A 24517-nucleotide genomic window follows, 5' to 3' on the forward strand; every position below is an offset into this window, starting at 1 on the left:
AGCAGTGAAGCATTAGACACGAGTGCGGAACAGTAGAGTGACATTTCAGTCCCAAGTGCAGCATCTTTAGTGACGCATTAGAGCGAACATCCGTCATGCCACGAAGGACAATCGCGATCAATGAGCGGGTCTGCATCATCGCGTTAACGCGCTTAAGTTTGTCCACCACAAAAGTTGCAAGACTTTTGCACTGGAGTCAAAGTGATGTGCTGCAGACGTGGAATCGATTCCGACTGACTGGTAGTGAGGACGTACACCACACAGGCCTTCCGCATTCCACAGGTGCTCAGGATGATCGATCTCCAAGACTTTTGAGTCAAAGAAACCTTGGGTAGAGCGCTCCAGAACTGAATTTGGTGAATGGAGAGGCTACAGAACGTCACGTATCGCATCAAACTGTTGTGAGACGATTGCATGATGCGAATCACACCACAATACCATCGTCCGTTACAGATGGGAGAGAAGCCATGCAGAATGGACGCCTCGAGATTGGCATCGAGGGTTGTTTACATACGAAGCTCAGATCTGTTTGTACCCTGATAATCGGCAGACAACACGACACTATCGAACACTTCCAATACTTTGTATCGCATGTGTAACACGTTGGTGGTGAAATAATGTTCCTGGGGCGACATTACATGAGGCACCATAAATATCTCGTGTTGTTCAGGGTAAACTCACTGCTCAATTGTCCAGGGACGAGATTGTGATTCTGAGATCCTATTGCCCACATTTTGGTGACAATTTCATCTTGGTGGAAGATAAATGGGGTGCTCACCGTGCTGTTCTACTGAAAAAGTACCTTCAGCACTCTAGGATTACCACAGTGGAGTTGCCTGCCTATTCCCCAGACATGAACCCAATCGAATATGCGCTATTTTTGCACGCTGACAACGACCTCGTACTCTGCGCAACTTTCGTAGACTCGCCTTTGGAGAGTGGGACAGTTTGGATGAGGGAAGGCTTGATGACCTCATCTGTGGTATGCCACGACGGATTCAAGCCTGCATCCGACCAAGGGGATGTTCCATCACGTACTGACGTCACTCGGGAGTCCTGTGGAAAACCTCCGATGGGAAATAGACGATTTTGTCGTTACACACCCACCCACCCACACACACACACACACATATATATATATATATATAATTTGGCAGGATCTGGACACATTGCAAATGAATGTACAAGTTGTAACGGGGGTGTAAGTGTAGATATTTCTACTGGCGACAGAGGACTGTGTATTGAATGACATGATATCAGTATTCACGTCGTAATAATAATTATAGTTATTGCAAGTCGTATGTTTTTGGGTTGGATATTAAATCCACATATTTGTGGCACAAACTATTAATGCTGGGTAGCAGTTCAAGCATTGAAGTGTGGATGCATGGAAGAAAACCGGTTAGTCTATACTGATAAGTGCAATACACTTATATGTGCAGTTGCGACTGTCCAGTTAACACTTTAGGTAGTAAAGTTCATGTCGTGCTTGTTGCAACACTGTTCAGTACAGAGAAAAAACAACCAACACGGTTGTGTGTTTACATTTTAAGCTACAACACACAAAAATATCTGCACTTACACTCTTTCCACCTAGTACTTGCATGTTTCAAGAGAATTTTTGTTTTCTGTGCTATGAATTGGCCAACGATCTTGTCACACTGGTAACTCTGGTTCCCATCAGATCACCGAATTTAAGCGCTGTTAGGCTGGGCTACCACATGTATGTGTCACGGTACGTGTCTGCCAAGTGATGTTGGCAAGCAGGGTGCACTCAGCCCTAGTGACACCAATTGAGAAGCTATGTGACTAAGAAGTAGCGGCTCTGGTCACGAAAACTAAAGTGGCTGGGAGGGTGGGTGTGCTGAGCACATGCCTCTCTATATCTGCATGCAGTGACGCCTTTCGGCAGAGGATGACATGGCGGTCGGTCGGTTCCCTTAAACGTTAGGAGGCCTGTTCGGATGGAGTCTGAACGGAGTGCTGGGAATTTCGAAATAAAGGTGTGATGTACAACTTTTATTGCTGTTTGTAGATGGCATTACTGGTACCTATTTTTTGCAGTTCTGCTGGAAAGTTGGTTACTTGCGCATCCAAGCATCCAGTACACTTCACGCCAATTCGACGTTTGCTGAGTGTTCTTTATGGTGTAGCAATTTTAATGAGCAATAATACTATACTGATTTCCATTGTTGCTAAAACGCCAGTTTTGATCATTTCCTCTAGCAGTTTGAAATCCGTCTGTTCATATGCTTCGCTTTTTAGAGACGGAAAATTTAGGAAGAAGCTGACGCATTCGTAAAGTACTTGCACAGCCATCTATGAACAGGTTGTGTGTGGGACAAGAGACAAGCGGCACCATTGTCTGCGGTCTGTGTGTGTGTGTGTGTGTGTGTGTGTGTGTGTGTGTGTGTGTGTGTGTGTGCGTGCGTGCCTGCGTGTTTGTAGTGGCTAGTATCCCGGCAGCAGCTATCAGACCCTCATCTCGCGTGCCACTGCGGGGCACCTTGTTATCCACACGTGTAACAGCCAGTGCAACGCTTCGTGAGCAGCCCCTGCCCTCATTGATGCTTTGTAGCAGCTAATCGATAGCTAAGGTTGTTTTCCCCTTTGCTTCCTTTTTTTGCGTTTATCGTCGCACTAGTACGCTAAAAATCACAGCAGGTCACGTACACCCGGTCTGCCAGCGAACATTATTAACTGCTTGACAAAAAATTGTCTGTGACCTATCTAAGGAAACTACTTGTGTGAGTCAGAGCATTCTCCTAGATAAACTGAGGCTTTACGAAACTGACGCTATGGTCAACCAATGGATCATGTGATATATAACCAAAAGAATGCAGAAAGTAGTACTTCATAATTCATCCAACGGTTAGTCTTCTGAATGTGGAGCAATCACTTATGGGTTTCCACAGGGCTCACTCTCAGTTCCCCTATTGTTTCTCATATATGTTAACGAACTTCCATCCAATATTCAACAAGCACAATTAATTCTTCCTAAAGATAACAGCAGTATCGCCATTAATTCAAGTATACATACAGCAACAGAAGACATAGTAAACAATATTTTCTTAAAAGTTTAGTTGAGTAAGTTCTGCAAATGGTTTCACTATCAGTTCAGAAACACACAATGTATTTGGTTCTACTCATCTTGAGGTATTACACCCATGATGAGTATACTGCATGGTGAGGGAATAATAACTAGGGTGAAAAACCTCAAAAATTTTGGAATTCCTAAAAAAAAATTAGTTCAGCCACAATTAGAATCAGTGTGGGGTAAGACAAATCAACAAGTTAAAGCATTTGACGTATTTTCATCCAAAAATATCTATAGACTAATATTCTAGAGTAATTCATCTTTAAGAAACGTGTTCATTGATCAAAAACATGTTACAAGGATAACATATGGTGCTCATCCACAACCATCTCATAGTACTCTGTTTAAGGAGTTAGGCGTTTTGACTACTGCTTCATGGTTTATCTCCTGACGGATTTTGTTGTTAATAACCCACTATTCTTCAAAAGGAACGATGATGTACACAATCACAATATAAAAAGTAAAAATTGATTCATTATTTTATATTATGGCTATCGTAGGCACAACTAGCGGTCCACTATGCTAGCACCAAAATTTCTGATCACTTATCAAGTGATATAAAATGTCTGACAGACAACTAATTTGATAACAAACTGAAAAAGTTTTTCCTTGACAATTCTTTTCCCTAGAAGAATTTCTATTTTTGTATTGTGCGAAGATGGTGGGTATGAACTACTAACCCTCATCTGTATTCAAGGGAAAAAAATTAAAATACCTTGTAGATGGTCAGCATGTGTCCATATTTACATATTATGAAAGTGTAATGTAAATGTAAAATGACACGTTCCACATAATTTCGAAAGGGTACAAATGATACACGGAAGATTAAAGTGACTCATTAAAAAAATGAAGAAGTATAGAATCAAAATTTAAATAGCTGTTGTATCAGCTAATAATTATTCTGCTCTGAAAACTTCATTCTCCCAGAGAACTAGGCGTTACTATGGAGACCTATATCTAAATCAGTACTCTGCAAGCAATTGTACGGTGTGTGGCCGATGTTATGTAGTGTACAGCTATCATTTTCTCTCCTTCCCATTAAGTAAGCAGATAGTACTCTTCTGTACGAGCCGAATTTTTCTCCATTTTGAAACGTGTCATTGACCTACCTGTATGTTGGAGGGAATTGTATGTTTCATGGCTCGTTTAGGAATAAATAGTCTTGCAATATCGCGAGTCAGTCCCTTCATCTGCACAGTGTCTCTCTTGTAACGTCCTGTTTCAAAGTCGTTGCGTTCGCTGATTTTTCCATTTCCGGCCAGTACAATTGATAAACTGATTTCCCACTCGTTTCTGCTCCCTTTACATACTTTCCTTACCCCGTCAGGCGTCTGCAACTTCGCCCCGTGGCATTCATTCTCAAGATTGGTACTGGTCCTAAGACTTTGCTTCAAAATGCTTTGTCTCTTGAGTGTGTGCATTGTGCAACAGGTATCGAAGTACTATAAGTAAAGAGAAATATTTGTCAAAATTGGAAGTCTTTTGAAGTACTCGCTGTAAGATATCCTACTTGTAACACACATAGAATTTTTATAACATGCTGCTGCATTCTGTAAGTTTAGACGGCCTGAGTGGCCGTGCGTTCTGCGCGCTACAGTCTGGAGCCGAGCGACCGCTACGGTCGCAGGTTCGAATCCTGCCTCGGGCATGGATGTGTGTAATGTCCTTAGGTTAGTTAGGTTTAATTAGTTCTAAGTTCTAGGCGACTGATGACCTCAGAAGTTAAGTCGCATAGTGCTCAGAGCCATTTTTCTGTAAGTACTAAGCCTTCAAGTTTGAGTTCCCCTCCTCTCCCATCCGCCGCCTCTCCCCCACCCTCCCAACAAAAAAAAAATCTTTCAGTGCTCAGTCTTCCGATTTGTTTGATGCAACCCGTCACGAGTTCCTCTCTTATCAAGCCAAGCGGCTCTAGGCGCTTCAGTCCGGAACCGCGCGACTGCTTCGGTCGCAGGTTCGAATCCTGCCTCGGGCATGGATGTGTGTGATGTCCTTAGGTTAGTTAGGTTTAAGTAGTTCTAAGTTATAGGGGACTGATGACCTCAGATGTTAAGTCCTCTCTTATGCCAACCTCTTCACCTCAGAGTAGCACTTGTACTCTATGCCCTCAAGTATTTGTTGGATGTATTCCCATCTCTGTCTCCCATACAGATTTTACCCCCTGAAGCTGCCTCTGGTACCATGGAGGAAATTCCTTTATGTCTTAACTCATGTTCCGTTCTTCTTGACAGTGTTTTCCCACATGTTCCTTTCTTCGCCAATTCTGCAGAAAATCTTCTCATTACTTACCTTATTAGCCCACGTAATTTTTAGCATCCTTCTGCAGCCCCGTATCTAAAAACGCTTCAACTCTCCACTTTTACCATTATCCTCACAGTCCATGATTCACTGCTACACAATTCTGTGCTCCAAATGAACAGTCTCGGAAATCTCATCTTCGTTCAAGGTGGCGCAGTGGTTATCACACTGGACGCACACCTAGGAGGACGAAGATTCAATTTCTCATCTCTGGTCATCCCGATTTAGGTTTCCCGTGATTTCCCTAAATAGCACCAGGCAAGCGCCGGGATGGTTTCTTTGCTAGGACACAGCCGATTTCCTTCCCCACCCACGAAACGATGTAACCTCGTGCTGCATCTCTAATGACCTCGATGTCAGTGCGACTTTACACCCTAATCTTCCTTCCTCTTTTCCTTTTGAATTTAACACCTGTGTTTAATACCGGTACCCTTCTGTTGACCAGGAATGCCCGCTTTGGCTGTGCTGATCTGTTTTATGTCCTCTTTGGTTCGTCCGTCATGCGTTGTTTTCCTTCCAAGGTGGCAGAATTCTTTAACTTTCTCTATTCTCTGGTCACCGATTTTTACGTTATGTTTATCGATAATTTCACTTCTGCTACATCTCATTACTTTAGTCTTTCTTCGATTTACTCTCAGTCAATAGTGTGTGCTCAGTAACTGTTCATTCCAATAGACAGGCCCTGCAGTTCTCACTCAATTTCACTAACGATTACAATGTCATCACCGGATCTTGATACCCATTTTTTAGGTCTTATTTCCGTTATCAAGTGCAATGTCTTAAGTCGCTGTTTGTCGACTTTACCTTTCCTAAACCGAAACTGATTGTCATCTATCTGATCGTTAATTTTCCTCTTGAATTCCTCTGTATAGCGTTGCTCGCAGCAGCTACGATTCGTGATCTGGTGAGCTGATTGTGTGATAGTTTTCGCGCTTACCTGGCATGCTGTCGTTGAGATTGTGTGGATGATATTTTTCAGAGATTCTGATGGTATGTCTTCAGTCTCTAAGATTCTACTCACTGCCTCGAAAAGTCATTTGATTGCCGCTTCCGTCAATCATTTTAGAAACGTTGTCTATTCCTTACGTCTCAGTTGGCTTCAAGCCTTCCAAAGATCTGTTAATATCTGACTCTAATACTGGATTCCATATGTGTTTCATGTCGACTCACATTATTCACTTATTGTTAATTTAGAAGTGCCTAATGAACAAGTTTTTCCTTTTTTAAATTACGTATAGCGGTGATCTTGTATACCGCAAAGGTATGTGAACTTGAGCGTTCCATTAATTCTGGCCATTAGATGTTAGTATTGTATGTGTGGTGTCTGTTCTTTCGGACATGTCCAAAAGAGCTGTAACATCTGTACGCCTTGTCGGAATTTCACGATATATCTTCACCGTGGATTCACTCTAGGGCCGTCTTCTTGCAGGGATCATGCTAAAGACTGTGAGCAGTGATGATCGTACAGAAGTACTGTCCGTCAAGTTGGGAATTTGGTTTTGATGGGAAGTGTGTCTGGATAGCCGAAGTGGTTAAGGTGATCGCTCGCTTGCTCGCGTAAAGCGGGAAATCCGGGTTCGAGTCCTGGTGCATAACAAATTCTCACTTGGCGCCATTTAATTATTTTCAATGTCCACATCCGGCTGAATCAGGATTTCTCTTTCATCGCATCTAGGCATTATGGTTTCCAACCAAATTTGTGTTCTTTAAATGTCAACCTGGAAACGTCTTTTATATTATTGATTAACTTCTCATGGTTGGGATTCACAGTCATATAATATTTCTTAAAATACATCATAGTCGTCGTTGACTGTATGAAATATTTATTATTACGATTGCAACTTCGCCCTTAGGGCCATTTTCAAGTAACAAAAATGGTTCAAATGGCTCTGAGAACTATGGGACTTAACTCCTGAGGTTATCAGTCCCCTAGAACTTAGAACTACTTAAACCTAACTAACCTAAGGACATCACACACATCCATGCCTGAGGCAGGATTCGAACCTGCGACCGTAGCGGTCGCGCGGTTCCAGACTGTAGCGCCTAGAACCGCTCGGCCACCCCGGCCGGCTTTCAAGTAACACTGCAAAAGTTAAAAGTATAAAAGTGAAGCACAGGGTGTATATACATTATTAATATTGTTTTCTTAGTTATGTATATACACCCTGCGCTTCACTTTTATATTTTTTTGCGTTTAAGTAACTTTTGCAGTGTTACTTGAAAATGGCCCTAAGGCCGAAGTTGCAATCGTAATAATAAATATTTCATACAGTCAACGGCGACTATGATGTCTTTTAAGAAATATTATATTATTGTTTGAGAACACAGATTTTTCTTTTTTTGTATTTTGGGGAGATCTGCGATGAGTACTAAATAGTAAGTACACGTGCTGAAAGATAGTCAAGCATAGCAGACAACATGCTAGCACCGCATAAGACAGTCTCCATTTTCGATAATAGTCTCAATTCGACGACGAGAATATTCGCAAGTTTCTTCGGGTGTTCTATATGCAACTGAAGCTACTCATTAATGATTATATCCGGCAGTGTTACAAAATTGCGCAGATGTTCTGCGTTTCACAGGGTATTGAAAATAGTCTCAGACATCTTCTATGAGATCGGGAAATGTGATGAGATCAGTAGTGCGCCTGAGTTTCCACCAAACCAAGAGTACATGCAGCTCGCTGAATACGGCTGTTGTTATCTGGAAGATGAAGGGTCCACACCACACTCATCTTCAAGATTCAGAAGATAAGGGAACACTTGACTGAAACAAATTTCATGTTCGGTATCCACAGTAATCTGAATGACTGGGCCCACGTCATGGTGCGAAAAACACCCTGCCAACACTATAGAACCCCTCCACACACTATAGGCTAAACGCATCACATCGCCGATAGCGCATTCAACGCTTGGCATCGTTTCAAAAGAGAGGAAATCGCGGCTCGTTGTACCATTTGTCCACTGAAGACTGGAGGTGGGATTCACGTGCCGCTTCGGGCAATGCCCTCATCGGAGGTACCGACTCGAAATGCCCACTGCAAGCAGTTCGCTTCACAGTGTTTGCTTGAAAACTGGTTTAGATTTATAATCATTCACTGCCAGTAGCAATTCCTGCCTGGTTTGAAACAGACTTGTGTAAAAGCAAGCTGGGGCCCATTCTCATTTTGTTTTATTATTAGCCTCCTTAAATGATTTTTTGCTTTCTTAATTATCATTATTGTTAGTACGAGATGTGCTATAAGATAAAGCTGTCTTTCTCTAATTCCGAGAATAAGACCAGGTCCAACTTGGCTAAATTACACTAGTCAGAATAATTTCTTAATAAATTTGAACCATTTCAAGTAACTAGTTTTGCTAAACCTCAGTTCAGTTAACTAACAGTAATTATTTCCCATTCCAGTCACATTGTTGACGTGTAAACAGATGAATTACTATATTACTGGAAAGTTAAGAAAATAACACACAGAAATCCTTAAAGTATTCATGTGGATAATTTGCAAAACATGGTAAGAACACCAGAATCTAGTTTCCTGGTAATCAATAGTTTTATGTATGGTATCGTTTCTTTAGCTATTTTTGCAGATTTCGTCATCAAGAAGGCTTATATCTGTCGAAACTGTTATTGTAACACACATTTCAGACTACAACCAGTTTTTCTGCACTATTCAATTAATTTGGGATGTAAAATTCTAACTGTAAATTATCGAAATTACGTATTTAACTATGTGAAACTGTAGCAGCCATTTTTGCAAAGCTATATAAGCTCTGGGCCTGAGGCCATTTGAAGTCAGCCTGTTCCGATATTTCGAGTGTGGAACCCGTGTCAGTCAAAACAGCAATAATGTAATGCTTAAATGATGCGTTATCCTGAACACGAGGACGGACTGTGAAGCAGGACAATTAACATTGATTCCAGATTAACTTAAATATAAAAGTGCGACACGTATTGCTCATCAGAGTGAGACTGTTTGTTGGTTGGCAACGTTGTACTGCTCAGTGACTATTATCATACAACTAGAAGACACAGTATGTGCGTACCTGGTGAATGAGACTTAACTACATAATTAAGACACGGACTAGCCATAATTAATTCAGTGAGGGGGTCTGGCGTTTGTGGCAGTAAAACCTATGAAACCAAATGTGTGTGTGTCGACCACATTACAGGATATGGATAGTGCTGTACTCATCCATATTTACAACCAAGTTCTCGCCGTGATAGCTGTCACCGAAGAACTTCAAGCTGATATATGATCAGGTACGTTACTGACCTTTACAAGGCATAGCACTCGCCTCTGTTCCCTGTCGGTTGACTTTACAACCAAGCTTCTCGTTGCTTGGTGCCTGGTAGTACATGGTACACCATTCCTTGTAGACGCATTGGATAGTCCTCGTGGACATGTTAGAAAATCAGCCAGCTTAATTCATGGTTTGGTTGCGAGCACGTCAAAACACGCTAGGTCTTTTCTGCCATTCTGTCACGTTTCGACATCTACCTATCTTCCTGTTCTGATTCCATACAACAGATTGGCACGTACAATCCACTTCACTGCCATTACTTACGTTTTCGGTGGTGGGCAATATGGTTACGTCGTAATAGTCCTATGCTGTCTAGAGCACCCCAAAGCGACCAGTGTGCAGTCTTAAGAGGACACTAGCATCTTGCCTAGAGAGCTGACTTTTGTCATTACTTAATTTTAACCTATTTTCCTTCAACCACCTGTCGACATTTTCATATATTTTGTTAGCAGTCTTTCCGACAAAAGGTATACTATAGGAAGCTGGAGAATGCTTCAACCGATTCTAGTGACATGTAGTTAGGTCTCTGAATGTGAGAGAACGTGTGACAGCAATTTTTACTTGGGTTGAAATGTTACTTTAAGCGAACGGTTGTCTTTCAAGTTTCAAATAATGTTTTTAAAAATTTTTGTGAATTGCAACGCAAGATTTGTCGCTAATACTTAACTGTTTGCCCTTACATGCCACGTAATATTAAATTAATTGCCATTCGGTATCCGTTAGTTACATACTACGTTCAAATCCATCAGTTACTATGGTCCATAAAAGTTAGCAACCTAAAATGTGCCGTTGAGGTGAACAGGACGGGACAGAATGGAGTAGTGTCCCGTTCTGCCCCATCATTTTTTTTAGGCAAGTAGGTTTCAAACTCTATATTTCCTTTTTACAGAAGACTGGGGAAACTTGTAGAATCCAACCTCGGCGAAGATCAGTTTGGATTCCGGAGAAACGTAGGAACACGCGAAGCAATACTGACTTTATCACTTGTCATAGAAGATCGTTTAAGGAAAGGCAAACCTACGTTTATAGCGTTTGCAGACTTAGAGAAATCTTTTGACAATGTTGGCTGGAATACTCTCTGAAATTTTGAGTATAGCAGGGGTAAAATACAGAGAGGGAAAATCTATTTACAGCTTGTACAGAGACCAGATGGCAGTTATAAGAGTCGAGAGCCATGAAACGGAAGCAGTGGTTGAGAAGCGAGTGAGACAGGGTTGTAGCCTATCCCCGATGTTATTCAATCGGTACATTGAGCGAGCAGTACAGGAAACAAACGAAAAATTTGTAGTAGAGTTAAAGTCCAATGAGAAGAAATGAAAACTCTAAGGTCTGTGGATGACACTGTAATTCTGTCACAGACAGCAAAGAACTTGGAAGAGCAGTTGAAAGCCATGGACAGTGTCTTGAAAGGAGGATATAAGATGAATATCAACAGAACTAAACGAGGACAGTGGAATGTCATCAAATGAAATCAGGCGATTCAGAGGAAATTATATTAGCAAATGACACACTGGAAGTAGCAGATGAGTTTTGCTATCTGGGCAGCAAATTAACTGATGATCGTCGAATTGGAAAGGATATAAAATGTAGACTGACAAAGGCAAGAACAGCTTTTTTGAATAAGAGAAATATGTTAACATTGAGTATAGATTTAAGTAACACGAATTCCTTTCTGAAAGCATTGTACGGGCTGTAGCCACGTATGGAAGTGAAACATGGACGATAAATAGTTTAGACCAGAACAGAATAGAAGTTTCCAAAAAGTGATACTACAGAAGAATGCTGAAGATTAGATGAGTAGATCACATAACTAATGAGGAGGTGCTGAACAGAATTGGGGAGAACAGAAATTTGTGGTACAACCTGACCAAAAGAACGGATCGGTTGGTAGGACACACTCTGAGGCATCAAGAGATCACCACTTTAGTTTTGGAGGGAAGCGTGTGGGGTAAAAAGTCGTACTGGGAGACTAAGAGACGAATACAGTAAACAGATTCAGAAGGATGTAGGTTGCAGTAGTTACTCGGAGGTGAAGTGGTTTGCACAGGAAGGACTAGCATGAAGAGGTGCATAAAACCTGTCTTCGGACAGAAGAACACAACAATAACATTTCCTTTTCTTCCTTGCTTTTGCAAATAGTGTGAGCTTACATTAGCAATACTGATAGACAGCAGTTGCGTGTGAAATCGATAGAAATGACAGGTTCAGCCGTTTTATCTTCTGAGATGGGAGTTTTAAAAGCATCTACATAGCTTAACGTACCGTTATTAACTTTAGAAAGATACGTTCATAAAGCTAAGACTGTTCCAACTTCAGAGTTGACACGTAATATGAAAAATTTAAAAATGTGTTCATTCCAGAACAAAAAGACTATCTGCATGCATAACTGCAGAAAGCAGACTTTTAACTTGTCGATCTGGGCGAGATTTGGTCAGAGGATTTATAACTAGACATCCTACGTAACCTGTTCGCAGCCCAGAAAATACATCTGGTACACGAGCGATGGGATTCGACAAAGTAACAGTAACTTGGCATTAAAAATAACTATACATGTTTCGTAACGACATCAAAATATTTTCTTATAGCTATAGCTTTTTTAAAGTTTTTTGTTCATTAAAGAACTTTGTCTTTTAAGATGACAGTCATAATAATTTCAACGTTTATACAATAATTTCACAAAATTTGCCTTAACCCATCTTGTCGAGTGAGTGGCGCAGAACGGGAAATATGAAAGCATTTCTTTGAAAAGATGTAAAAAAAGATTACTTATAGTATCAAGTAATTTTCATGTAAGGTATGTTAGGGGATACTATATGATGATTTTTTATACTTTTAAAATGTTTTCTCTTGCGCTCCTTTATTTTACAAAAATTGTTAAACTTAAGTATCCCGTTCCGCCCCGATTTCCCCTACTATATTTCTCTTTTACACTTGTGTTTCAGGAAAACGAACAAAATCTGCATCTTCTACCTATCTATACCTACATTCTGCTCCGAATGCCTCCTAACAGCTTGTGGCGGAGAGTAATTCTTGTACCAATAACTGATCCCTCCTTCCCTGTTCCAGTCGCGAATGGCGCATGGGAAGAATGATTTTCGGTAAGCCTCTGTATTTGTTCTAATTTATCGAATTTTCTCCTCGTGATAATTAAGAAAGACAGATGTGGGGGAAGTAATATGTTGTCTTATTCTACCTGGAAAGTGCTCTCTCGAAATTTCGGTAGTAAACCGCTCCATGATGCACAATGCCTCTCTTGTAGCATCTGCCACTGGAGTTTGTTGAGCGGTTCTGTAACGCTCGCGCGCCCACTAAACAACCCGTGACGAAACGCGCCGCTCTTCTTCGGATTTTCTCTATCTGTTCTATACATCCTACCCCGTAAGGATCCCAGATTGATGAACAATACTCAAGAATTGGTCGAAGAAGTGCCCCGTGTGCCACTTGCTCCGTGGAACATTGGAGAAGTAGCTTAAAGCTTGTTCGATGAACCCTCCGCCAGGAGCTTACTTGTGAGCTGAAGAGTAATCTTCTAGAAGTAGATGTAGATGTGGATGAATTACATTTCCTTAAGATTCTTCATATGAATATCGGTCTAGCATCAGCTTTTCCTACTATTTGCCTCATGCGGTCATTTCACATAAGGTCACTCTTGATAGTTACTCCTGGATATTATATGGTAGACACTGTTTCCAGCAATTTGTCATTAATAGTGTAATTGTACGGTAGCTGATTTCTTTCCTTTATGTATGAGGAATATGTTACACTTACTGACGTTCGGGATCAACTGCCAGAGCCTACCCCATTCATCAATATTCTGCAAGCCATTCTGAAAAACGATGCAGTGTCCTGCGGTTGTTACTTTCTTATACACACCTACACCATTTACGGACAGTTTTAAGCAGGTCCTCTTCTTCACTTCATGTATTAGGCAAATTGCCTGTTACGATACACATCTCTTCTCTGGTTATCCAACTTTTTTCGTTCCAGTGCATTTAGAGCCTTTACCGGGATTCTTTCTTCACCCATATGTGTTCCTTCCATTTCCTCCAATTTTCCTTTATTTTTTCGTTTAGGTTGTATATTCCAAAATATTTCTTTATATCTTCATTTCTTTTCCAATCTTACCTTGTACATCCTTCCACTCTTATTAGATATTTCTTGAGTCTATATTTTACTTTCTTGGTGTCTTGTCGTTGCCCATATTTCACTCCCATAAGTAAGGCTCTGAGCACTATGGGACTTAACATCTATGGTCATCAGTCCCCTAGAACTTAGAACTACTTAAACCTAACTAACCTAAGGACATCACACAACACCCAGCCACCACGAGGCAGGGAAAATCCCTGACCCCGCCGGGAATCAAACCCGGGAACCCGGGCATGGGAAGCGAGAATGCTACCGCACGACCACGAGATGCGGGCCATAAGTAAGGGATGGTGCCGCTACTGTTTTATAAAACTTCCTCTGGGTTTCTTTTCTGGCTCTATTGTGCAAACTTTTAAGGTGGTTCTACATATGGAAGCACATTTATTTAATTTTTGGTCCACGTCACGGGTTAGATTCGTAACCAATGTCGTATTCTAGATATTTAAAATGTTTCACTTGTTCCAAGATTTTATTATTAAGACTATTTTAGATATTACTGGTTGTCTGCCCTGAAATGGCATCACATTCGTTTTATCTACCGACAATTATAGGTTGTAATCTGAGGCTGTGTGCTGCAACTTATAGACTCTGAAGGTCACCTCCATTCTCTGTAATCAAAGTTAACTCGGCTGCATATAAAATTACGTTTACTCTAGTGTCACAGTCTAAAAGACCGCCACTTACCTTCAACGTTTTCCATTTTCTGATATCTTCATCTATATGTATTTATTAAAGAGTGTCGCAGAAACACAACGTTTTTGTCGCTCCCCTTTCTTTGTGTTCATTGGCTTCGTTGTTATATTTCCTGTATGTATAACAATTTTTAATGGCATTTGAGGTTTAATGGATAATCTCGTTCACCCATGATATTCCACAGCATTACTCTATTCACATTATGGAATGCTTTCTCAAAACCCAAAAAAGCAAGATAGGTTTCCCTATTGAACTCTCATCTGTTTTGTATAACTTGTTGTAGTGAAAAAACATTGTCAATAGTTGATTGTCGTTTTGTAAAACCCAATTGTTCATCCAATATTAACTTTTTCATGATATTTTATATGTGTTGCATTCACGATATTGGCGTATAATTTAAAGGTTGAATCCAGGAGACTTATACCTCGATAGTTGTTACATTTATTTTTATCACCCTTTCCAAAGAGAGAGATAATTTTGGCTCTCAACTAGAGCTTCTGGAGCTGTTTATTGTATCATCTACGTAGATTCTAAACAGTAACTGCCCTACAACACTTCGTTGGAGTACTCCGTAATTTACCTTTACCTCTGTCTCTTTTGTTCCGTTAAGAGTGATGCGTACAGTTCGGACGAAAGGAAGCCTTGAATGCAGTCACAGATCTGGTTCTATACTCGGTATCCTTGTATTTTTTTCACTAATTCCTGTGGAGGGTCATTTATGTATCAGAGAAACAGCACAAGACCAAAAATAGAACCCTGTGGTACACTGCGTTCGACTTCATGAGATCCTCTACAGACTCAGGCTGGTGTACTCACTAAAGCACTCCCGGACGGAGATGGCGCCCGTGGCCAGGCAGCGCCCGTCGGGACAGGTGCAGGCGTTGGGCCCTCCGCGGCGTAGCAGGCTGCCTGAGGCCACAAACCGCAGACCGTGCACCCCAGACACCTCCTGCTCGCGCTCATACTCCGCGTGCATGGACCTGCAACACGGGGCACCACGGCTGAAATGTGGATGTGCAGGGTGACAAGTATCCAGTATCTCTGAAATGGCATGCAGTTTTAGCAAACCAACTCTGTAGTAAACTAACGGGACTTAAAACAGGTATCTGTATCATTCACGTTTCATTTACTACCATGACGTATTAGGGCATTACACCATGGTCTTTAGGTGATTACGGCATTACTTGAGAATTTTTATGGAGGATGTAGCAGGTTGCCTGTGTTAACTTTCATAGCTCTGTAAAAATACTTATTCGTAAAGTAAGCGTGTGAATACTCTAAACTCGTCATGGAAGGAAAGAAAATAGTGACACGAGTAGTTGCTTTAATTTATATCATAAACAGTTGCAGTTTCCAAATCACAGCCCAACATGCAAGACATAAGGTCAAAGGAGACATGTCATTGGCAAATTCTGGATTACAATCTTGGACCCACAGTAATGATATTGAACTCAAAGTGGAGTTCAGAGACAACACATGAAAAATTTATGATTTGCCAATGACACTGTAATTCTGTCAGAGACGAAAAAGGATTGGGAGGATCAGTTGAACAGGGTCGGTAGTGTCTTCAGAAGAGGTGTAAGCTGAACATCAATAACACTCAAGCAAGGGCTGTGGAGTGTAGTCAGAATAAATCAGGTGATGGCGGTGAAATTGCAGTAGTAAATGAGCTTTAGATTAGATTACATTAGACTGTTTTCGCTCCATAGATCCAAAAAATGAGATGATTCTCGTGGGCGTGGAACATGTCAGGATTTATAACATAAAACATTTGAATATAATACTTACTTCCCTGATCATTTGTCAGGAGATTGTCGAAATAGGCGAATACAATGCGGTAAACTAGAACAGCTAATATTTACAGGATTAACACACTGTCAGAATGAAACACCGTTATGCATTATTAATAAATTTATCATACACAAAATACCTAATCTTCACTGTTGCGACCAAGTGCTGTCAAAACAGAAATCTAACAGACATTTTTCTTAACCAAGTTTTTAATGGTTGCTGGAAATTTACTGAAAATGTGTGTTCCTAAACATTGGACCCCTTTTTGGACCAAGGAAGTGATTTTAGGTCTTTATGTAGATTATTCTTATTCTTAGTATTGAAACTATGTATTGAGCTATTGGTTGTAAATCGAGATGTATTACTTGCAATAAATTTCATTAAGGAATAAATATTCTGAGAAGCAGTGGTTAGAATACAAAGTTTCTTGAACAGGTTTCTATCTGCTGTTCTTGAATTTACACCACAAATGATTCTTATCACACGCTTTTGCGCCCTAAAAACTTTTGCTCGGTTTGATGAGTTCGCCCAGAATATGATCTCATATGATAAAATAGAATGAAAGTAATCAAAGTATGGAAGTTTTTTATATCTCCTACATCTGACACCATTCTCACTGCAAATACAGACTTGTTTAGGCGCTTAAGCAATTCTGTGGTATGCCCTTCCCAACTGAATTTACTATCGAGTTGTAATCCCAGAAATTCAACACTATCGACCTGTTCGATCTGCATATCTTCATATGGTATACACATGACGGAAGGAAATCTGTTACAGGTTCTGAACTGCACATAGTGGGTCTTCTCAAAGTTTAATAACAGTGAAAATTTGACTAGCAGCTATTTCTAGATCTGTACCTGACTTGCTACATAATGTAGTAGCTGCGTTTTGCTATTTAGCAAGCAAAACAAGTCATGGTGGCAGAAGTAAAGACAATGTAAAATGCAGATTGACAATAGCAAGTAAACGTTTCACAGAAACAGAAAGATGTTAACATCGAATGTAAACTAAGCGTTAGGAGGCCGTTTCTGATTCATCTGGAGTGTAGCGTCTGTACAGAGAAATAAGTAGGCAGCAAAGAGTACACACGATGTTATTGTAGATCCAGATCACTGCAGCAAATAACTGGTAAAGGGACTACTCTATAATAAATATAACATATATGTTTCCAGTCGAGTGCAGATTTTCATACAGAAATACCAATACCGTTATGTGCATGTGCTGTACTGTCTAATATAACCTTTGAATATTTACTGTAACATTAAATTTCTTTAATTTTATGCTTCTTGATTTTTAACCTAATATACTACACAATAGTCCACGTAACATTACAGTTCATCCAGGTTTGATTTTATCACTACATATATATGTTATGTAATATTCCTAGTTATAACTTCAGATAATTATTGTACAATACATTTCCATACTTCTGACTCTCAATAATTCGGGCTGGGACTCACCCCAGTTAAGCCAACATAGTGAGCTTTCAGTGTATATCAAATAAGATTTAAATACTGTAATTTACAACAGAATATTTTCACGTATTTCAGATAGGTACACAAGCAGCCAGCAGGTGGCATAAAACATTAAGACTCGACAGCCATGTAATAGCAGTGTGCACACACGTATAACTTACAAGTCTATGATGCCATCTGTTGGCCACTTGTGTAACTATCTAAAATACGTAAAATTATACGGTTGAAAATTATCGTGTTTAAATGTTATTTAATATACAGTGAAACCACACTAAAGATATGGAAACAAGAAGAATTTATCCGACGAACACAGATAGTAGAAAAGCCATATATATATATATATATATATATATATATATATATATATATATATATATATATATATATATACACGGCTTATCCACCGTCTCTGTTCATTGGAGAAAGCATTGTAGGGGGAGGGGGGTGCCACAGTCTGCGAGCTTACCTGCAGATGTCGTGGGCGAAGATGTAGATGGTGTCATTGGGCGTGATGAAAGGCGGGAAGAGCGTGGAGTCTGTGCCACGTATTTCGTTGCATGGGCTGTTGCTAGGCGACCAAACTTTGAGCCGCGAACTATTGTCGTACGATATGACGGAGCCCAGGGTGCGCACGTCCTCCACGCCAGAGTCCACCCGCCACCATTGTTTGGATGTGCCGTTTTTCTGCAAAGGCCGTACGTATCTGTTAGTGCAACAGGTTACTCATTACACACGTGCGGGAGATTTCATGTCAAGGGGTCTGCGGGACCCCGCCCGATCATCTCAAATTGTGTCAAATTGTGTACAGATTTTATGTGCAAGTTCTTTAAACGAACTAAGGGAGATACACAAATTTCCAGCCTCTTACGTGAAGGACTACGAAATCTCGTGGTGACATTCCACATATCATGGATAAGTTTGTATTTCAGTGTATAGGAGTGGTAATGCTGTAATCTTAGTGGAGCGTTAACTGTACCTTCCGTCGGTTCTAGGTGGAATGACGTTATAATAAATGACAATCGCCAGTTTGCTTTTATTCCACAGTATTACTTTTATTGTGTTAACCGATGTTCAGCTTACAGGACCATCTTCAGACATTGACTGACTACTGTCACCAAAGAAGTTACAATCTTTGTAAACAACATTGCAAGAGAGGTTACACATCAAGATTGAAGCAGATTTGTTCTGTAAATAATATCTTTCTACTTTTTACATTGTATTACCAACGCACTGTCAAAGATGTTATTTACTGTACATTTCTGCTTCAATCTAGACGAGCAACCTCTTTTCAGATGTTGTTTATAAACATTGTAACTTCTGTTGTGACGATTGTCAGTAAAAGTCTGAAGATGGCCTTGTAAGCCGAAAACAGGTTAACACAATAAAAGTAATACAGCAGAACAAAATCAGACTCAGTGTATAGGTGAAGACCTAGCGTTGTACACATTCTGTAAGTTTTATGACATGTGATTCGCCGTTTTTATTGCAATCTGCATTCAGAATCATCAATAAGTTTCCTCACAATATTACGTCTTCCAAGTTTAAGTATTTCACGTTGTTGGTTTAGTAAACTTTCCTCATGTTACCATGTTACCTATCAGCTAATTTATAACATTTGCGAGTTTGACCACTTTTGGCAGTACAGTTTCTTGAGAGACATCGGTCTAAAGTTTGCCAGAAAAATTTAGATCAAAATTCAGTAACATTTACGGTCTTGTATTTCACATAGGATGCCTGTTCCAAACTTGCGATGATCAACATTTGAAAGAGCATTCCATCGTGTACAAAATATCTCATTTTAATGATTGCGCATTTCACTAAAGGCTTACAACCATCCTGTACAGTTTAACGCGCAAATCACTATTTCGGAGCAGCATCCTCTAGTACAAAATTATTTGTATGAAAGTTATAAGAAATTCAAACCCGAAAAAATAATCGGCTGTAAAAAAGTATAACCTAATTTTGTTTTTGTAGGGGAGTTTTTGTAGTACTGAAACTTCCGTGGATTCAGAAAGTGAAGAAGACACATCACAGTGCGCTTTTGGTAATCAATTTGCAATTTGTTGATGTATAGTCCCAAGCTCTTTTGCCTTGATGGATGATAGTTCTGGACACAGGTTTCCATCTCCATATTATTTTCTCTTGTGTACCGAAAAATACTGCAGATTTTAGAGGTTCTCATTTGCTGCTAAAGGGGTAGCCTAGCGACAGGCGCTGGCGTCTATAACTTTGACGCTCTGTGGCATCATTGGACGGCGTTTCCAGACTCGGATTCTTATCCTTGCTTTGTCCCTGAAGACGTCATCAACAACCACTCAAAGTCTGTGTCAACATTTCTAAGACACCATGTATGCGTCACATACGTTCATTGGCGAAGCTGCATGTAAAAGGCTTGTATTTTAATAAGTAAATATGAGTGCCGCAAAACTGCTGAATTGGTCGTTAAATGAAATACCACTAGTTAAAAAACCAATGACGTTATTTGAAGCCTTTCTGGAGACACCGATACATACAGATACGATAATGATGGAAGCTGAAAGAATGAATTAAAATATGTGCGACAGCTGGAACTAGAACCCAGGTCTTCCTGTTTACTTGGCTGATAAACTAATCGTCACACCACCCCAACAGTATGTTCAACGTTGCTGCACGAACTACCCAAACCGAATACCCTCAAGAACACAAACTTCAGTTCATATCTTCAGCTTGTTTCCCCCCTACGTTGTCACTATTACCAGAGCTCTCCGGCATTGGAATAGCACCCCAGCGTTGAACGTAAAGGGGAAGTCGTGTAATAGTGACACTGTAGGGGGAAAACGAGATGAGGATGTGGAGTTTGAGTTGGGGAGGGCACTGGACTTTTCTGTTCGTGCTGCAACGTTGCCCATGGCGCTGCAGTGGTGTAATGGTTAGCATTTCTGTCTTGTAACCTGAAAGACCCAGGTTCTAGTCCTAGACAGAGAACAAACTGTAATTCATTTTTTGAGCTTCTATCACTATCGTAAATATAAGGTGAGACTTAAATGTCTCGGGGAAAATTAATTATGAAGCATAAATACACTCCTGGAAATTGAAATAAGAACACCGTGAATTCATTGTCCCAGGAAGGGGAAACTTTATTGACACATTCCTGGGGTCAGATACATCACATGATCACACTGACAGAACCACAGGCACATAGACACAGGCAACAGAGCATGCACAATGTCGGCACTAGTACAGTGTATATCCACCTTTCGCAGCAATGCAGGCTGCTATTCTCCCATGGAGACGATCATAGAGATGCTGGATGTAGTCCTGTGGAACGGCTTGCCATGCCATTTCCACCTGGCGCCTCAGTTGGACCAGCGTTCGTGCTGGACGTGCAGACCGCGTGAGACGACGCTTCATCCAGTCCCAAACATGCTCAATGGGGGACAGATCCAGAGATCTTGCCGGCCAGGCTAGTTGACTTACACCTTCTAGAGCACGTTGGGTGGCACGGGATACATGCGGACGTGCATTGTCCTGTTGGAACAGCAAGTTCCCTTGCCGGTCTAGGAATGGTAGAACGATAGGTTCGATGACGGTTTGGATGTACCGTGCACTATTCAGTGTCCCCTCGACGATCACCAGTGGTGTACGGCCAGTGTAGGAGATCGCTCCCCACACCATGATGCCGGGTGTTGGCCCTGTGTGCCTCGGTCGTATGCAGTCCTGATTGTGGCGCTCACCTGCACGGCGCCAAACACGCATACGACCATCATTGGCACCAAGGCAGAAGCGACTCTCATCGCTGAAGACGACACGTCTCCATTCGTCCCTCCATTCACGCCTGTCGCGACACCACTGGAGGCGGGCTGCACGATGTTGAGGCGTGAGCGGAAGACGGCCTAACGGTGTGCGGGACCGTAGCCCAGCTTCATGGAGACGGTTGCGAATGGTCCTCGCCGATACCCCAGGAGCAACAGTGTCCCTAATTTGCTCGGAAGTGGCGGTGCGGTCCCCTACGGCACTGCGTAGGATCCTACGGTCTTGGCGTGCATCCGTGCGTCGCTGCGGTCCGGTCCCAGGTCGACGGGCACGTGCACCTTCCGCCGACCACTGGCGACAACATCGATGTACTGTGGAGACCTCACGCCCCACGTGTTGAGCAATTCGGCGGTACGTCCACCCGGCCTCCCGCATGCCCACTATACGCCCTCGCTCAAAGTCCGTCAACTACACATACGGTTCACGTCCGCGCTGTCGCGGCATGCTACCAGTGTTAAAGACTGCGATGCAGCTCCGTATGCCACGGCAAACTGGCTGACACTGACGGCGGCGGTGCACAAATGCTGCGCAGCTAGCGCCATTCGACGGCCAACACCGCGGTTCCTGGTGTGTCCGCTGTGCCGTGCGTGTGATCATTGCTTGTACAGCCCTCTCGCAGTGTCCGGAGCAAGTATGGTGGGTCTGACACACCGGTGTCAATGTGTTCTTTTTTCCATTTCCAGGAGTGTACATGTTGTAGCTGATACAGCTGTCATGGGAGACCCATAATCAGACCAATCTAATGATGGGTATCTCCCGAAACGCGTCAAATAAAGGCAGTGTGAGGCACAGCGCCGTATACCGATCCTGCCTTGGAAGCGGTTAAGTGGGAGATGTGTCTCAGCTGGATAGTGACATATGGTGACACGAGACTGGACGCGCACATAATTTATGTATTAGCCGATAGAGGACAGTATTGGATAGGGGACTGTGATTTAGTTTCTATTGTGCCCACTAGAGTGCACTAAAGTAATAGAATGTTTTTCGTAAACTGTTCTAGTATTTTCATAAAGTGTTGTTATGTCTTTTTGTGTATGTAAATTGTTATAAATGTGTTTTAGCAGTATGAATGATGCGTGAGTGTGGTTTAAGGTTAATATGAAGATAATTGTTTAACGAGTTATGTAATGGGATTTAGTGTGGGAACAATTCGAAGAAGTAGGGATGTGGACAAAGGGGATTGTTGTAGAATAGATTTGTAAAGTAAGTTTATGGTAAAGGGAAAGTTAATTCAGGTATAAATAACAATAGTAAATAAATTTAAGCATAAACAAAACTTCAGCATATTAGATAATTACGTCGGTAAAAAGTGCAGTCGTTAGGTTTACTATTTTGGGATTGCTTATTGATGAAAAGCGCGGACTGACGCAGGAGAATGTTGTTTTGTTATTGACTGTTGAGTAAACTGACCAATGGTAAAGCAATATTCTTCGCGCACCTTTCTCTGCTGGTAGAGAAGACTTAGAGTATTCTAGAGAAGAGTCGGAGCCTAGCCGTGAAACAGTTCGGACGTGTGTAGTAGTAGTTCCGATGGAAATGATAAGTTGCCGGACCTAGCAGTGTTTCATACATCAAAAGTGTTGTAAAGTGACGGCATAATTATTCCGATGGGTGTGTAGAAATTTCGGAATTTTTAAGGGAATTTTGTGACGAGAAAAGACATAAATTCCGCGTGGCGTATTGAACAGGTCGGTGGCTAAAAACTGTGACTGCATTACGTACTGACAGAATTAATATTTATCGAGCATTGTCAATCAAAAACAATCCGTATTTTTGTAGCTATTACGTTTTCGGGAAATGTAAAACCATAAACTTGCTAACGTGAGTGAAAGGAATTACGAGTGACTGTGTTAAGACTAGCACTGGCTTGGCAGTGATACTTGTTCACCTAAGTTTCAGAATATATTAATTAAGGACAAAATTTCCAACCTTTCATCTCGTGTGAAAACTTTCTCCCGAAACGTAGATTAGTGACTTTAATTGCAGCCTGGTTCGCTCGGCTTCCCTACTGATGATCTGCTGAGACAATGTTCACAGGTTGGTGCAGGTACGACGTAAACGGACGGAAGGAATGGCGCCGCCGCAAGTGGTTCTTTTAGCTAGTGGTATTTCATTTAGCGTTCAGCAGTTTTGGAGCACTCATATTAATTTACAGTGTAGTTGCACTTTTCCTGCGTGACTTTATGAAAGAATTACGATTTTAATAAGTATGGCGTTACAGGCCGTGAAAGTTTACCTTTCATAATCTGGTTTATTTTAGAAATTTCGACAGGATATGATGATGATCATGATAATGTTTGGTTTGTGGGGCGTTCAACTGCGCGGTTATCTGCGCCTGTACAAATTCCCAACCTTTGTTCAGTCCAATTTCGCCACTTTCCTGGGTGATGTTGAAGTGATATCAATCATCAGTCATCTGGAGGCAGGTGAAAATCCCTGACCCCGCCGGGAATCGAACCCGGGACCCCGTGCTCGGGAAGCGAGAACGCAACCGCGAGACCACGAGCAGCGGACTTCAACAGGATATGATTCACCTGTTATGAGCAAGAGTGTCTGAATGGGCAGTGTAGTGTACAGACGTCAGTGGGAGCGTGGTGTCGGAGTGTACTCACGAATCCGAAGAAGGAGAAGACGTAGACGCCGGGCTCGGTCTGCTGCACGGTGGCCGGCAGCAGGGAGGGAAGGGCGCCGCAGGCGAGCGCCGCCACGGCGGACAGGTTTCCGCGGCAGTCCACGGTGGGCACCCCGGACCACAGCAGCTGCCGCGCAGAGGCGCGCTGGAACAGCTGCGCGCCGCCCGGCACCAGCTCGGACAGCACCGGCTCCACCATCGACAGCAGCGACGAGTAGTCCTCCGACACCTGCACCACTATGCCCTGCGCACACCAACAAGGCGCAGGCTCAGCAGCGTGCAGTCCTCCGTCACCTTC

General features: G+C 41.8%; 1 protein-coding gene across 1 annotated transcript in view; it reads right to left on the reverse strand.

The window, feature by feature from the left end:
- The window catches only part of LOC124787927 (sensory neuron membrane protein 1-like), a 355132-nt gene that overhangs the window by 24443 nt on the left and 306172 nt on the right, over positions 1-24517 (reverse strand). The window contains exons 4-6 of the mRNA XM_047254915.1: positions 24200-24463; positions 18262-18479; positions 15346-15509 (exon numbers count right to left, since the gene is read on the reverse strand). Of these exons, the coding sequence (XP_047110871.1) occupies positions 15346-15509; positions 18262-18479; positions 24200-24463 (646 nt within the window). The remainder of the gene's footprint in view (positions 1-15345; positions 15510-18261; positions 18480-24199; positions 24464-24517) is intronic.

This window comes from Schistocerca piceifrons, chromosome 3 (genome assembly GCF_021461385.2).
Source record: "Schistocerca piceifrons isolate TAMUIC-IGC-003096 chromosome 3, iqSchPice1.1, whole genome shotgun sequence".
NCBI classification, from domain to species: domain Eukaryota; kingdom Metazoa; phylum Arthropoda; class Insecta; order Orthoptera; family Acrididae; genus Schistocerca; species Schistocerca piceifrons.